This window comes from Geospiza fortis, unplaced genomic scaffold (assembly GCF_000277835.1).
Source record: "Geospiza fortis unplaced genomic scaffold, GeoFor_1.0 scaffold106, whole genome shotgun sequence".
NCBI lineage: Eukaryota > Metazoa > Chordata > Aves > Passeriformes > Thraupidae > Geospiza > Geospiza fortis.
Window position 1 is genome coordinate 3,195,739 of NW_005054377.1, and position 15,683 is coordinate 3,211,421.

General features: G+C 42.2%; 1 protein-coding gene across 1 annotated transcript in view; it reads right to left on the reverse strand.

The window, feature by feature from the left end:
• Window positions 1-15,683, reverse strand: part of MSRA (methionine sulfoxide reductase A) — a 223,944-nt gene that overhangs the window by 93,206 nt on the left and 115,055 nt on the right. The window contains exon 4 of the mRNA XM_005424956.2: window positions 4,663-4,767. Coding sequence (XP_005425013.1) covers window positions 4,663-4,767 — 105 coding nt within the window. The remainder of the gene's footprint in view (window positions 1-4,662; window positions 4,768-15,683) is intronic.

Here is a 15,683-nt window from a genome sequence, read left to right on the forward strand (position 1 = left end):
GGAATGCTGAGCAGGGCACTGGAGGCTGAGCAGAGATGACAGCCATATGCCACTTGGCAGAAGTCAGGGGGCTGTTTGTTGCTTTTTCAGTCTCCCAATTCTAATGAATTATAAAACAGAGCCTAAATTAACAGTCAGGAGGACTTTGTCAGGGCCCCACACTTTGGAGATGCTCATTGGGGAGGATTTCTTTCAACTGTTTGATTTGATCAAAGGTTCCTGCTTTTCAATTGACTTCTGTGCACTCCAGAGCTTCCCCAAACAAGAGCAAGGCTCCTTCCCAGGGACAATTTGAATCCCAGTGAGGTGTCAGTCTCTTCTAAAGTACAACTGCTTGGAAAGCTGGAGTTTTTGAATATTAATACACTCATACAATGATGAATGATGGGACTGGCAGTCTGTGCTCTTCAACAACTTGGTACCAACTGAACCAATACTGAAAGGTCTTAATCTGCCACAGAATGTACACATTTGATGTTTAATGACATCAGAACAATGAAACAAGTCCATTATCTGTGCTGGGGATAGAAGAGGTGAAATGGTGTTACCCCAAATTCTGGAGAAAGACAAAACACACTGAGCTTCTGTAATTTTGAATGAGAGCTGTATTCAAGAAGTTCAGCACTTGCTGTATGAGAAACTGGATTCACCCAAAGATTGTGCTGGATTTTATGAATAAGAAATCATCTCATTTACCCTCTTAGTCAAAATCTTCTCATGTGAAGACTGAGTCCTGCATTCCCACAAGGCTGCCTGAATAAAACTCACTGTGTGCACACAGTTCAGTCACAAAGGAGAAGAACATTGCAGGTCAGGGAGAAACTCTCACTTCCAGTGTCTTTACATAAAGCCACATTTCCCACAGCCAGCTAAAAATAGGGAATAGGTACAAATCAAGGCAAAGAAACAATCCCAGCTTAGAGACCTTCTACCATCCCCATCTTACAAAGTAGAAATTTGACATTGGGACCTTGTGGTTCAGGTTTTTCTCAAATCAAGAAATATGAATGGGGTGTGAAGAGCTTTGAAAAATTCTTGGACTGAGATTAGAACAATATCACAGAATCACAGAATCATTCAGGTTGAAAAAGACCTCCAAGACTTCCAAGATTAAGTCCAATATCCACCTTGACACCAGCCCAGAGCACTGAGTGCCACATCCAGTTCCAATGTTCCTTGGGCACTTCCAGGGATGGGGACTCCAAAAGGAAGAGGACAGCCCCTTCCAAAGTTTGACAGCCCCTTCCATGAAAAAATTCCTGGTAACCAACCTCTCCTTGTGCAGCATTAAGGAGCCACAAAAATACCCAGGTGAAGCAACCCATGCAACCATGGGGTGTGCAGTCTCCTGAGAACAATTCCATCTTTTCCAGGAGTAAAGTGATGCTCTCACTTTTGGCGAATTATTATGGAAGAACCACGTGGAAATTCTGTTGCTCCAAGCTTAGATGAAGGTTTGGGAGTGTTTCCACCAAGCACTGCCTTGCCACACAGATGCCTGAGACAGTTATGAAGGACTCGGGTGTCTCCAGGGCTGGGTGTCACATGGAGACAGCAGCTCATTCCCAGAAGGAATTCAGCCACATTAGCACAGCCTCCTGACTGGGCTAATTAGGTGATGCTTCCCAGCTGCCAGAAATCCAAGAGTGAATCACACATCTGCCACATCCAGCCCTCTTCTGAAAGCACAGACTGGAACGGCGCTGAACCTCGGTTGTGTGAGGATATAAAGACATAATGTCATGATTTTACTTTGGTTTAGAGCCAGAAAGAATCATAAATTCAGCTGATGAGTTTATCTGGCCTGTTATCACAACTACTACACTTCATCCACATAGCAGTGCGCCCAGATAATGAACTTCAGTCATCCCAAAACCCTGAAGTCCTTCAGGCACTTCCCTGTTCTCAGTAGGCCGAGCCCAACCGCTGCCAAAGTCAAGATTACAGACATGGCAAAAGACTGATTAGGTGGGTGTTGTCCAAATTATTTCAGCAGAAATCCATTTCTCATACCTGGAAGATGAAGAATCACAAATTCCTGACCATCAGTTCCCAACTCTGGCAATCAGGACAAATCCAAACATGAGTAAGACCCATGGACCAATTGTCCTGATGTATCAAAACAACCAGCCCAGAAGAGTCACAGAAACCCAGAATGGTTTGGGTTGGAAGGGATCTTAAAAACCATCTCACTCCACCCCCTGCCATGGCCAGGGACTCCTTCCACGGTCCCAGCTTGCTCCAAGACCTGTCCAACCTGGCCTTGGACACTTCCAGGGATCCAGGGGCAGCCACAGCTTCTCTGGGCAACCTGTGCCAGAGCCTCAGCACCCTCACAATCCAATAATTCCTTGCCAACATCCCATCTAAAACTACTCCCTTTTAGTTTGAAGCCATTGTTCTTTTCCTGTCACTCCAGGCCCTTGTAAATATTCCTCTCCATCTTTCCTGTGGGCTCCCTGTAGGTACTGGAAGGCCTCAATAATTTCACCCTGAAGATTCTCTTCTCCAGGCTGAAAGAAACTCTCTGGTGATGGAAAATTTCTGATAATCCAAAGAAAAAAAGAGCAAGAAAAAGATCTAAAACCAAAAACTGGTAGGACAGGAAGAAAAACTCTTTCATAAGCTCTACAAGAAAACCAGGAAGGCACAGCAGTGTGATTTGAGGGTGGAGATGGTCTTAGAATCACACACTCCTGGAATGGTTTGGAAGAGACCTTAAAGATCACCTCGTTCCAACCCCCTGCCATAGGAAGGGATCTTTCTCAAGGCAGAGCTCCAAATTTTTCAGGAATTGTGCAGATGAATTATCCTGAACACAGCTCTAAAGGAGGGGGTTGGAAAGGGAGGCTCCTCTATCATCAGCATGGGCCACTGCATTCAACAGACTCACAGGATGCCTTCTCCTGACTGGAATCAAGCCCCTCTTTTAAAATGATGGACTATCCCATCTGAAAGTCTCGAAAGGATGGTGATGGAAAAAGACTCCAATGTTTAATTACGCTGAGGGATGTGAAGCTGCTTCATTCCACAGTGGAGCTTTCCAAACTTCAGCTCCCAGCTACTGCAGCTTGTTCTGGTTTATCAGGGTCAGGTGCTCAACCTGTCACAAGGTACCTGCAAGGATGGGTTGATCATGCAATAACAGAATATCCTGAGTTGGAAGGGACCCACCAGGATCATTGATCCAATTCCTTGGGGTCTCCCAGGGCACCCCAACAATCCCGCCCTGTCCCTGACAGCGTTGTCTAAACGCTCCTGGAACTCTGGCAGCCCCAGGGCTGCGACTTCTCTCTCTTCCAGCACCCAACCACCCTCTAAAAGAAGAATATTTTCCTGATATCCAACCCACCCCCCCATGCCATGGTGTTCTCCCTCTTTCATGTGTCTATTCCCAGCACTGGGGCAGTTTTCTGGGCTCTATATCCATTTTTTGCCCCTCTTCAAATCCCCAGCAATCTTTCCATAGATCCCTGGGATGGCAACAGAGGAACTGCACGAAATGTTCTGATTTTCTGGCCCTGCCAACAGAAAATTCCTGACTCAAGCCCTTTCCATACAGGCAGAAGTTGCAATAACCACTTTGGGCTCAGTGGAAGACACTTAATCCACAATAGTCCCTGGATCCCTCTTTGAGTTTCTCTTTCCTGGGATGGCCTCACATTTTGGAGGTATCATCTGCAATTTTTTTGTTCCCAGATGCGGTAACAAGTGGCATAATTACGATGGCTGTTCAAATATTGAAATGAGTTACTTGTGCGCAGCGTTTCTGGGAGATGGGAGAAGGGATGAGGTTTATTGGAACTCTATAAACATGCAAAATGTTTTCTGCACACAGTTTCCCGTTTCTGTTTGCACAGATGTGGGTCGTGTCAGCACAAAAACCTCTGCCAAGAAGGATAAATTAAATCCAAAGGTTTGGATAAAGCAGATAGGTAGAATGATCCACTGGTGTCTCTGCACAACATCTCTAACCCCTTTTTGCTCCCTTTTTTAATCACAAAATATTCTCTGTACTGTTGAAAAATGTAAAATCCCAAGTTGTGATGAAGGATAAAGGGCTTGGGTGGAAATTAAATAAAATAAAGTAAAATAAAATAAAATTTAAAAATAAAATTTTAATAAAATTTTTTAAAAATAAGGTAAAATAAAACCAAAATAAAGCAAAATTTTGATTTTTTTGTCTTTTAAATTTTTAATTTTTTTTATTTTGGTTTAAAAAAGCAAAAAATAAAGCAAATAAAATAAAGCAAAATAAAATAAAGCAAAATAAAATAAAATGTTTAAAATACAGTAATGTAAAATAAAATAGAATAGAATAATAGAAATTTTGAAGATGCAAAGTAATACACTCCAATTGAAGAGACAAAAGAAATTGCAGAATAAATTGTCATAATCAAAGTTGAAGAGAATTTTCCATTGTCTCCCGTGCCACTCTGTGGGAATTTTCCCAGCCCAGGCAGCTGTAAGGGAGGAGGGGCACTCAGAGCTTCTGTGCTCCCATTCTCCCTCTCCCTCTCTTTCTCTGTCAATAAATGTCTGCAATCATATTCCTGAGCTCCAGTGTGATTTCAAGGTTCATCTCTTCCATGCAGCTCAAACACTAATTATCCCAGCTGTAATTAGTAAGATAATTAAATACTGGCTCGCTCATCACTCTACCTTGTGTCGGGTCATGATTCTCCCAGAAGACCTTGAGCAGTTGCTCAAAGCTGATGTTTTGTGGCTCAAACACCACCCGGACGGCCTCGGTGTGCCCAGTTCTGCCTGCAAATTCAAAATAAAATCAGATTTTAGCAGTGACAATTAGCCAGGGCACACTCAGGGTTTTGTCTCTGCGATTCCAAGCACAGTCCTTTGGTGTTGTTTCATGTTTTCCTAAAAAATACTCGGATTTAGCAGCATTTATACCCAATCTTTTTTGCACAATATTATATATTTATGTCAACTCTACTAAATCTGTTAAGACAGGGCCATCGTGAAATAAACGATGCAGAGACAAAGAGAGAAAACAGTGATGTTATTACAGCAGTTTGTTAGCTTAAAGGAGAAAAAAATTAATAATTCTAACAAATATATAACTGAAAACCAGCAAAATATTTTAAATATTCTAAATAGAGTATTGAAATATGAAAACTTTTATGTCTAAGCTGTCTTGACTGGCTTTTGTTTCCGTGGAGATATGGATAATATAATTGATTATGAAATAATTATCATTACTATAAAATATCAATAATATTGATGATGATAAAAACAAATGTCAAGGGTGTGTTTACACACAATCATACAAATAATTCCAAACTGTTTCACAATATCCAACAGGCTCAAAAGTGTCAAAGAAAGCCTGGCTGAACTTCAAATTTTATGACAGCAGAAATACAAGGAAGATTAGCAGATGTTAAAGCACTTACAAAAACATTATTTCTATTTTTCAGTTACACTTTGGACAATTTTTTTCATTTCTGACTTGTTTATGACTCACAATATTATTGAAAAATCGAATTTCTGAAGGATCTGGCCACATAATTCATTTAAATTTTAATTAATAGCAATATTGATGAGTGCTCAGACTTGGCAGGTGAGAGTCCACTGCACAAAGTGCATTTTATGTTTTATATATGTTTTATATTTTATCATTTAAAAATTAGACATTCATGAATGGTAGGAAAAAATCCCATCCTTCCATTAAATCATAAGTAAATATCAAAAGAATAAAATGGGTCTGCCTTTTGGTGGGGATGTATTAAGCTCCTTGATCACATTAGGCAGGATTTTATTTCATTTACACCAGCACAAACTCCAGATTTATTCCACTGATTTCAACGGAATCAAGGAATTCCACAGAGGGTGAATCTGGCCCAGTGATGGCTCCCGAATGAGCTGTCACCAAACAAGAAAAATTCTGGGAGTAACTGAGGAGGGTTCAGTAGACGCATGAAGAGAAATTTGAATTAAAAAAAAAATAAAGGGAAATAAAAAGGATGCTGGGAAATATTAAAGAGCCACGATGGGGCAAAGTGTGACAGCATTTTATCAGTTAACAGGGCACCTGAAACAAAACGTAAACAAGGCACAGAGAGCTGATTAAAGGGATTTGAAAGACTGGGATTAAATTTAGTCTGGAATGCAGAGGAGTAAAGGAGGACACATCTGAGATATCTGTAGCCTAGATCTCATAAAACCAAATTGCTCCCTCTCTCAACATAGCAAAGATCTGCTCGGTGAGATGAAAAGAGAATATCCAGGTTTCCTGGGAGCTGGAGTGAAGCCAGGTCCCCCTGTCCTGCAGGATGTCCCCAACTGTGAGCCAATTCCTCTCTCCCTTTTACAGTCCAGGGAAACATCTCATTACACGAAGCCAAATTCGGATGGTGGGAAGCAGGAAGGATCACCCATTCAGCAGAATAAAAACACAAGTTAGAGATAATTGGCTTAACAACGAAGTGAAATGGTCTTCAACAAGAACTGATGGACAGCTTAGGTCAGGGATGGAATTTATTCCAGATTTCATGGTTTAATGCCATTGATCAGCAAAAATAATGAATTTGGTGGTGCTCAAATTGGGACTTTTGCTGTAGCTTGAGGAGAAAAAGGAGAGAGCACAACCAGTGGCGTGTCCAGCTCGCCCAACGTGACATCCCTCTCGTCGGTCACACAGGCACAGGGCAGGCGTGGCACATCTCAGTGGGCCTGTGTCCTAGGGTGATGTTGTGACGCTTGTATCCCCATTTGTGTGTTCTGTTTATGCTGGATATCATGTTCTGTGCCTTCAAGGCTGGCTCTGAGAGTGAAAGTTCTGTTTTGGTTTTGTTATCAGCCGCTCCCCCACGGCTGGCAGGACACACAGACAGGGCAGTACACAGCGCTGCTTTTGCTTTTTGCTTGGCTTTTTGCTTTGCTCTTGCTCTTGCTTCTGCTTTGCTCTTGCTTTTTGCTTCTGCTCCTTAGTTAGTTTAGCTAAGCAGTCTGATTTTTTCCCTGGACTGTTTTTCCTTTCCCTTTTTTGGAACCACTCGAACCTGCTCTGGACTGGGACCTGGGAACACCGAGAGTTTGCACCTTGTGGCTGCAGCAGCTGCCCCAGCACAGGAGGGACTGATAACAGAGCGACCACCCCAAGAGAGACTTTCTGAATTTGTCATCCTTTTAGAGCGGTGAAAGACTGGTGTCATCTGGTATTGTTCATTTTGTGTGCTGCCTGTTAAATAAACAGGTTCTTTCCACTTCTCTCTAAGGAATCCTTCCCAAACCGATTGAGGGCCATGTGGGTTTGCTTTCTGGAGGGGCCCCTTTTGGAGGTTTTTTCCCAAATTTGCCCTAAACCAGGAGAGCATGGCACGCATGTTTGCATGGCAAACATGGGTGTGGCACTTCTCTGTGGGCATGGCACAGCAAATTGAGTCATAAACAGGGGTGTGGCACATCCCTGTGGGTGTGGCACAGCGATTTGAGCAATAAACAGGGGCATGGCACATCTCTGTGGGAGTGGCATGGAAGTTTGCATGGCAAACAGGGGTGTGGCACATCTCTGTGGGCGTGGCAAAGCAATTTCAGCAGCAAACAGGGGTGTGGCACTTCTCTGTGGGTGTGGCACAGCAATTTGCACAGGCAGGGTTGCAGGTTTTCTCCTGCGAGTGGGGTTTTTAGTTTGTTGTTTGCTGTGGTTTTGTTGGTTGATTTTTTGTTGTTGTTGTTGTTTTTTTGTTTTTTGTTAGTAATGGTTTTCACTGGTCAAAAACTTCAGTTAGTGAAAGTGTATGTAGCCAAATAGAACCCTCCAGAAAGGATGTGTCTGTCCAGACCCCTTCCTGTGCAGAGCATTTGAGTTTATCAATGGTACCAGGGGGTGTTCCAGAAGAAGCCTGCCTGCAGTGTGAACAGGTGAATGACCTCCTTTCACCAGTGACTGGAGTTTAGGGAGGAAGGAGAAAGGCTAAGGAGGATGAGGGAAAGTGAAAGGGAAACAGATTGGTGGGGTTCTGCTCTTCCATCCTTGAGGGAGGCCCACCAGGAGTCAGAGGACTCCCACTCCTCCCACTGTCAACAGGAGGACACACCTGGTGGATGAAGGGAAGTGGAAATGGGTCCCTACTCCAGCAGGTAACAAAAATTCATCACAACCCCCATCACCTTCCCAGGTGCCACTTCAGAATAAGGATGAGGCCCTGGATGAGGAGGGCCAGCCAGAGGACGTAGAAGAAAATAATCTGCCCAGGGAGCCTCCCAATTAGGATTCACCTGACAGACAGATCACCGCCTCTGACATCAAAAAGGAAAGAAGCGTAGTTGTGCTGGGTGACTCCCTTCTGAGGGAACAGAGGGCCCCATATTTCAACCAGACCGATCCCATAGGGAGTTCTGCTGCCTCCCTGGGGCCCAGGTACAAAATATCACTGAGGAACAACCTGGGCTGATCCAGCGCTCTGATTATTACCCACTGCTGGTACTGCAGGCTGGCAGTGATGAGGTTGAAAAGAGGAGCATCAGGGCAATTAAAAAGGACTTTAGGGCACTGGGACAAGTGGTTGATAGGGCAGGAGCACAGGTAGTGTTCTGCTCAGTCCCTTTGGTGCACAGAAAAACAATTTAAGGAATAGCAGAGTCCACATTATCAACAAGTGGCTCAAGGGTTGGTGTCATCAGCAGAATTTTGGGTTCTTTGATCATGGGGCAGCTCTTCTGGCACCTGGCCTGCTGGAACTGGATGGGCTCCATCTCTGTGTTAAGGGCAGAAAGATTTTAGCTCAAGGACTGGCAGAACTCATTGAGTGGGCTTTAAAGTAGGTTTGAAGGGGGAAGGGGATGCAGCTGGCCTGTCTGGAAGCAGGCCCAAGGCTGGTAAGCCTGAGTTAGGAGTGAAATCAGTAACCAAGCAGTGGTGGAGTCCCCATCCCTGGATGTCTTTAAAAAAAAGATTGGATGTGGCACTCGGTGCCATGGTTTACTTGAGGTGTTAGGACATGGATTGGACTCCATGATCTTGAAGGTCTCTTCCAACCGAGTGATTCTGTGAATTCTGTGTGTGATTGTGCAACTAAAATCAGATTAAAGAGTGGCTTCTGACTTCAGTATTTTTAATTTTTGTAAGCCAATATTAAGCTGATATAAGGTTTTTATCACTAATGAGCAAATTACTTGCCTAAGATGAAGAGATTTAGACCACAGGAAAGTTTCCTAAAGAACTTAAAAACAACAGAGGTTTTACCTTTCCTCCTGACTGAAACAGCAATTACACCTTGTCAACACTGCCTGCTCCTGCTAATCCAGAAGTTCAAAGGATCAGCCTCCTTTTTTCACAGAATAAGGAAATAATGGTGCTCCTCTGAGAACTATAGCCTGACCTCATGAAAAATATCCTCAGATGTGTGGCTAAGAGTCTGTTAGAATAGATTTAAAATCAATATTCACCCTCAGGGGAAAAGAAAGGAAGTAATGCTGCTGGTCCTACCAGATTCACCTCTCATTTTCCTCAAAGCCTTTCCACAATACAGAGGATTTTCTTTCTGCTGTGGCTATTCCTAATAACAATCTTGGTGTTGGTGACTTTTTGCATTAGGCTTGAGTCTGACTATGAAAACAGAATAATCCCATTTTGTTTGTGTCTAACACACTTGGTAAATCCAATGCCAAAAAGAACACAGCATCAACCCAGCTCACTACTCCTCTGTATGGTGAAAAAAACAATTGAAATATTTCTAATCAAACCATTTTTGTAAGAGTTCTTAATATGGAGAGGCAGCAATCAAAGAGAAACAATAAGCCCACTTGTTCTCCAAAAACCTGCGTGTCTTTAACATTTAACAGCCTGACACTGAGGAGCTGCAAGGATTTCAAATGATGTGAGTGGGAGATGTGATTCTCTCAGTGACATCCAGCTCTTCACCTTAGTGCCTCCTTCTGAATTCCTCCTGAAACGTCCACTTATATTGTCAGAGAGTCACAGTGTCCTCAGTTCACCCTCTGCTTTTAATTAGCAGATCTTTAATATCCCACAGCAAAAGTTTGAACGAGTACGGACGTTTTTAGAACTCTCAATGTCTGGATGACAATTTTAAATGATTTATGGAATTATAAATATAATTCCATGTGCTGTTCACTGTGCAAACAGAAACCCTTTCTTTATCAGATTTCCAGTGCTGGAGCTTGGTTCTTTCCGCTCTGGAAGGGCTTTAACCATTGAAGAACCTCCCAGCAGAAGGGAAGACTTTATTACACCGAGGCACAGAGGGCTGAGTGCCAAGAGCGGATTGTCTGTTTATCCTGGATCCATTTCCCACTTAGAAAACACGGCCTCTCCCAGAGGATTAACTCCAGAGAGCTCCTTCAGTGGGGATTCCAACCCTGGCAAAAACATCCCCCCGGCAAAGAGCAGGAGAAAAAGATGTCTGAGTGACACATTTTCAATTCCTTTCCTCCCTAAGAGCATTTAGACTCTCACCTTCTTAATCGTGTCCCAGGTGAGTGCCCAAGCCGAGGGATTAGGGAAGAGAACTCATTCTTTTTAACTGGCTGGATCCAGGGAGTATTTAATTATCTCCAGCAAAGTGGAGCAGCTTCCTAGGGCTGGCAGGAGAGCTCCTCACCTGGGAGTGTCCCAGCAGCCACGTGGGTGTCACCTCCACCTGGCCCTGCCTCAGGTGAGTTAAATTCTACAGTACAAAAATTCCAAAACTACTCCCCCCTGCCTCGATTCTGCAATAAAAAAGGACCTGGCACTTTTGAGAAATAAGGTCCTGGCTCCAGTAAATCACAGAATCCCACAATAGTTTGGGTTGGAAGGGAGCACAAAGATGGTTTTGTTCCACTTATTTGTACTCAGGTCTATTTAACAGCTCTTCATTACAAGAATGGCCCAGAGTCTGAGGAACAGCTTATCCATTACAGCTCCTGCTCCTTGTGTGTTCCATAAAGAACGGATAATGAATTCTCACACATTTTCAAAGAGTTCTCAGAAAATAACTCCCTCTTTTCTCACCTCTTCCAGGAATCCCTGAACTGCCCCTGTGCTTGTCACACCAGCAACACCAACCTCTTTGGGATCCCAGATTGGGTTTGGGTTGGAAGTGACCTTAAAAATCATCCAGTGCCATCCCCTGCCATGGGCAGGGACACTTCCACTATCCCAGGTTGATCCAAGCCCCATCCAGCCTGGCCTTGGACATTTCCAGGGATCCAGGAGCAGCCACAGCTTCTCTGGGCACCCTGTGCCAGGGCCACGATGCCAATGTGGAATGTAAAGAAACACAACCAAGCTTCAGCACTCACTGATTTGGGAGTTAGACCAAACTCTGCTGTCCAAAGTCACAGCCCAAGTGAAAATGCAAAATACTACCCAAAAAATTGGTCATGGGAAGGTCTTTTGAGCATCTCTTCCTCCAAACCAACATGGGAATTTTTATTAAGTCGTGGTTATTGCTTCCAAAATTTCCAGCGCCTTCCCATTAGTTAAATAAATAAACCAAAGGTTCAGCAATAAAATACTGAGAACCCAAATTTTGGGTGTCCCCTTCCCTTTACATTTTTACCTTCGAACCAATGAGCATAAAAAGAAAGGAAATAATCCCAGATTCATGGATTTTTAATAAGAGTCCATTAAAATATTTTTATTTTAATTCCTGCCCCACACTGAAAGAATTTAATGGAACAGACCCTTATTTTGTACTTCTGCACTGGCACTAACATGTGGCTAATTTATTTTACCTCCTTCTTTATATTTTAATCTACTTTAATGACTTTACCAGCACTGAACTAGGAGATAATGCTTGGTTTATTAACCACTGTGAATTTCTGCTTTAGAAAATATCATTCTTTAACTTCTCAGTGTGATCCACACTCTTTTTTCATCCAGTTTTATCAAAACATGTCAATCCTCTCCAGCAAGAAGCCAATTTATCACTATGGGCTGGCCAGTCCTGCAGTTCTAAATCAAAATAAATTGTCCATAAATTCTAGAAACTTCCTGAAACTTCTGCCTGGACCACCAAAAAAAAAAGTATTTTTAATACCTGCAGAAAGTACCTCATACAGCAGCTATGGTGTGGCGCCTCTGCAGAGGAAATGCTATTAAATTTTGTTTATTTGGTTTATTAGAGGACCAGTGAATCACCCAGCAAGTGAAAATTCATAAAGATAAGAAAATTTGCTGATAAAACAATGAACAGCTATTTCTGGTGCCTTCTAGAATGACTTCATTTTTTACCCCTTAGAAACAAAACCAAGAGATTAAAATTGCTAGTAAAAAATGGGTTGAACGTGCTGTTATTGTTACTTTTTTTTACAGAAATGCTCATATTTTTTAGTAAACTACTTGAATGAAATTAAAAAAGATTGGCAGTTTTCACAAAAATGCTTTTTTTTTAAATCTGCCAAACAAAAGTACTAAATGAACCTGTTTCTTATTTGCAAGTATTTAAAATTTCTGTGGCAGAGCTGTAAAAATTTTCACTGTTGTTTGCTAAAATCCTGTCTGTTCTTTAGCAGCAAAATGGGTTTGATAAACAGAGTATTGATTGGTTTTGCTGAACAGAATATCTGGAAGCGAGACCGCTGCTATAAACCCTTTTTATCTGTAAAATGACTGTACATTGAACAGCCAATAAAAGGGGGAAAATAAATTAAACAAACCTGTAGGAAAAAAAAGGAGATGATAAAACTTTCCTTGTTCACCATACTTATAGGTTATGTTTTTATAGGCTGAATGTCCACACTAAAAGCCCTAAAAAGGGGATTATTTTAGACTCCCTCTGGCCTGGTCCTGTGGATCAGATGCTGTTCCCAGTTGGAATGTGCTCCTAGAAAAGATATTCTGGCTTAATTTCAGCCAAGTGAAGGAAAAATGTCGGAAGATGGGCTTATAATTAACACCACGGTCCTATGGAATACAAGCTCTTGTCAGCCAAACTCCATTTCATCCTCCCATGAAATTACAAGTCTGGCTGTAATAAATGTGGGATGTAATAGCATGGATGGAACTTAGGCTTTATTAGTGCATTTGACTTATTACTTCATGACTGATTAAAAAATTAACACTCCCCCATATTGATAGTGCACATGTTAAGTGGATTAAGAATTGTCTAAATGACATCTGTAAAAAAAAAAAAATTGTCCAAAGGGAACAAGGCTTGAATGGCAGCATTTTTATCTGTCCTCTGCAGGGACTGCTACAGAGCCTGTTGCTCTCAAAGCCCTTCATCAGGAATTCCAAAGAAATATAAAGCCTCAAATTTATAAATTCTGTGGATAACTCAGGTGAGGAGCTGATGGGATGGTCTTACAAAGCCATTTCTTGCTGCACAGGGGCCACTGAATCAAAAATGTATTAAAGAAGTCAGAGGTAAAATCTCTGCTGGAGGGAAAAAGGGACACACCTGGTACCTGCAAGTGGGGAGCCACATTTGAGGAAAGGGCAAGGGTGGAAATAAACATGGAATTTCATTGCCACGCTGCAATAAAAGGAAATAGGGCCTGAATTGGCATGTCAAAGAGAAAAGGGGTTGTAGGAACAGCTCTGGTGAGATCAACCCTGGCACTAAGAAATCCTGAAAAGTCGTTTCAGTGACAGCCACCAGATTCCAGATGAATTTTCCCTTTCCAAAAGAAACCCCTGGAGGTTTTTAACTCAAGGAGATGAGCACAGAAGAGGAAGGGGGTGCAAAAGGGGCCTTTGAGAAAGCAATGGAAAGGCAGATCAAGAGTCAGAGGTAGGGATGGAAACCAGGGAATTCCAGATGGAATCCAGCTTTTAGATATGGATATAGAAAATAGTCCCTGCTCAGTTGCACCACTGGATCTTGGGTTGCTCATCTAAACCCATGTCCTATAAAACACCTCCCCATTTCCTGACATTTTCAAATCGGATCAGATTTCCTTCTGAGAGAGACACTTCAGTCAAATATCTGCTAAACTTAAAGGAAAAAGTGATAGGTCTTGATAAAACTGTAACACAATGAAACATAATGATTAATAATATAAAAATGTCAAACTAAATAATGCAGGGAGCCCTTACCAGTCTTAAAGGCTGGGAATATATTAATGAATTTCCCCTTTTTCCTTTGTTAATTTGGCTTTATAGAAGCTTTTCTATGCCAAACTCATCTGTGCAAAGAATTGGGATTTTTCAGTTATCTTCTTTTCATCATGGTTGATGAGGAAGACTCCGACCCAACTACAAGTTCTATATCATTTTTATATAGTGGAGTTGAAATCTTTTAGCTATGGAGTTGGGAATAAGAAAAAAATCCATATTCTCACATTTAAAAAAAAAATTCTCATTTAAAGCCCAATTTAATCCTTAACTGACACATCCAATGGATGGAGCCTTTACATTCCAATAAATTGCATTTCCTGGCTAAAGGGTTATGCAAAGGTCCTTCCTGGAAGTTGGATGGGGCTTGGAGCCCAGAGAAGCTGTGGCTGCCCCTGGATCCCTGGAAGTGTCCAAGGCCAGGTTGGATGGGGCTTGGAGCAGCCTGGGATAGTGGAAGGTGTCCCTGCCCATGCCAGGGGGTGGCACTGGGTGAGCTTTAAGGTCCCCTCCAACCCAAAGCATTCTGTGATTTTATGCTTAAAATTATCACATTACAGGAAAGATTTAGTGACCGACAATTTCAGACTCTGTGTTTGGGCAGAATTCAGTCTTGAACTGCTCAGTTTAGGTTCCTGTTGGATCTTTTGGGCTGAATGAACTGTTTCCTCTAGGGAAATACTGGAATGGTTTGGGTGGGAAGGGACCCTAAGGATCATCCAGTGCCACCCCCTGCCATGGGCAGGGACCCCTTCCACTGTCCCTGGTTGCTCCAAGCCCCATCCAACCTGGCCTTGGACACTTCCAGGGATCCAGGGGCAGCCACAGCTTCTCTGGGCACCCTGTGCCAGGACCTCACCACCCTCACAGCCAAGAATTCCTTCCCAATATCCCATCTAACCCTTCCTCAATAGCCCAAATATTGAGTTTTATGCATTTTCTTCAAATGTGACTAGTTCTGAAGAAGGCAAATGGAAAACAAGAATTCCCTTTTGGCTGGAAAGGGAATGATATCCCAGGACACAGCACAAGCAGAAGACCCAAATCTTCAGATAAGAATTTTAAGACGTGATTTTATTGCCAAAAAAATGGGTGAAATGTCCCCAACCAAAGCCATGCTGGGGCTCTGCTCTTGTACAGAAAAAGCTTAGATTTTAAAGTCAATAATAAATACATAAACAACACACCTGGATTTAGTAACCTAGCTTCAATCTATGCAGGGAATTGTTTTCATGTCAATATAACAGAAAACATGATTGATTTTTTTCCTGCAAACTTTACAGCTTTTAGCTGCCAAGACTCTGTGCCACTGTTATGCAACACAAAGAATTTCCTTAAATAAATAGGTGTAACAGAAGGCAAAGAATAATAGGAATGTGAGGAATATGTCATGCACTGAGAAGAGCTTTGAAAAGTGATAAATGGAGGTAAATATAATACCTGGGAACATCTATTAATAGCAAGCTGGAGAGTTGGAAAATAATAACTAATCTGGAATTTAAAAAACAAGAAATGAGAGTAAGATTTCTAATATTTAATATTTTCTATTAAAACTACAAAAATTGTGGTTTTCTCCTTGTCTCTCTAGAGTGAATCCAGTAGGAGATTACTGCTTGGAGGAGATCTCTGATTAAAAGGTTTGGTTTCTGAAATGTGACAG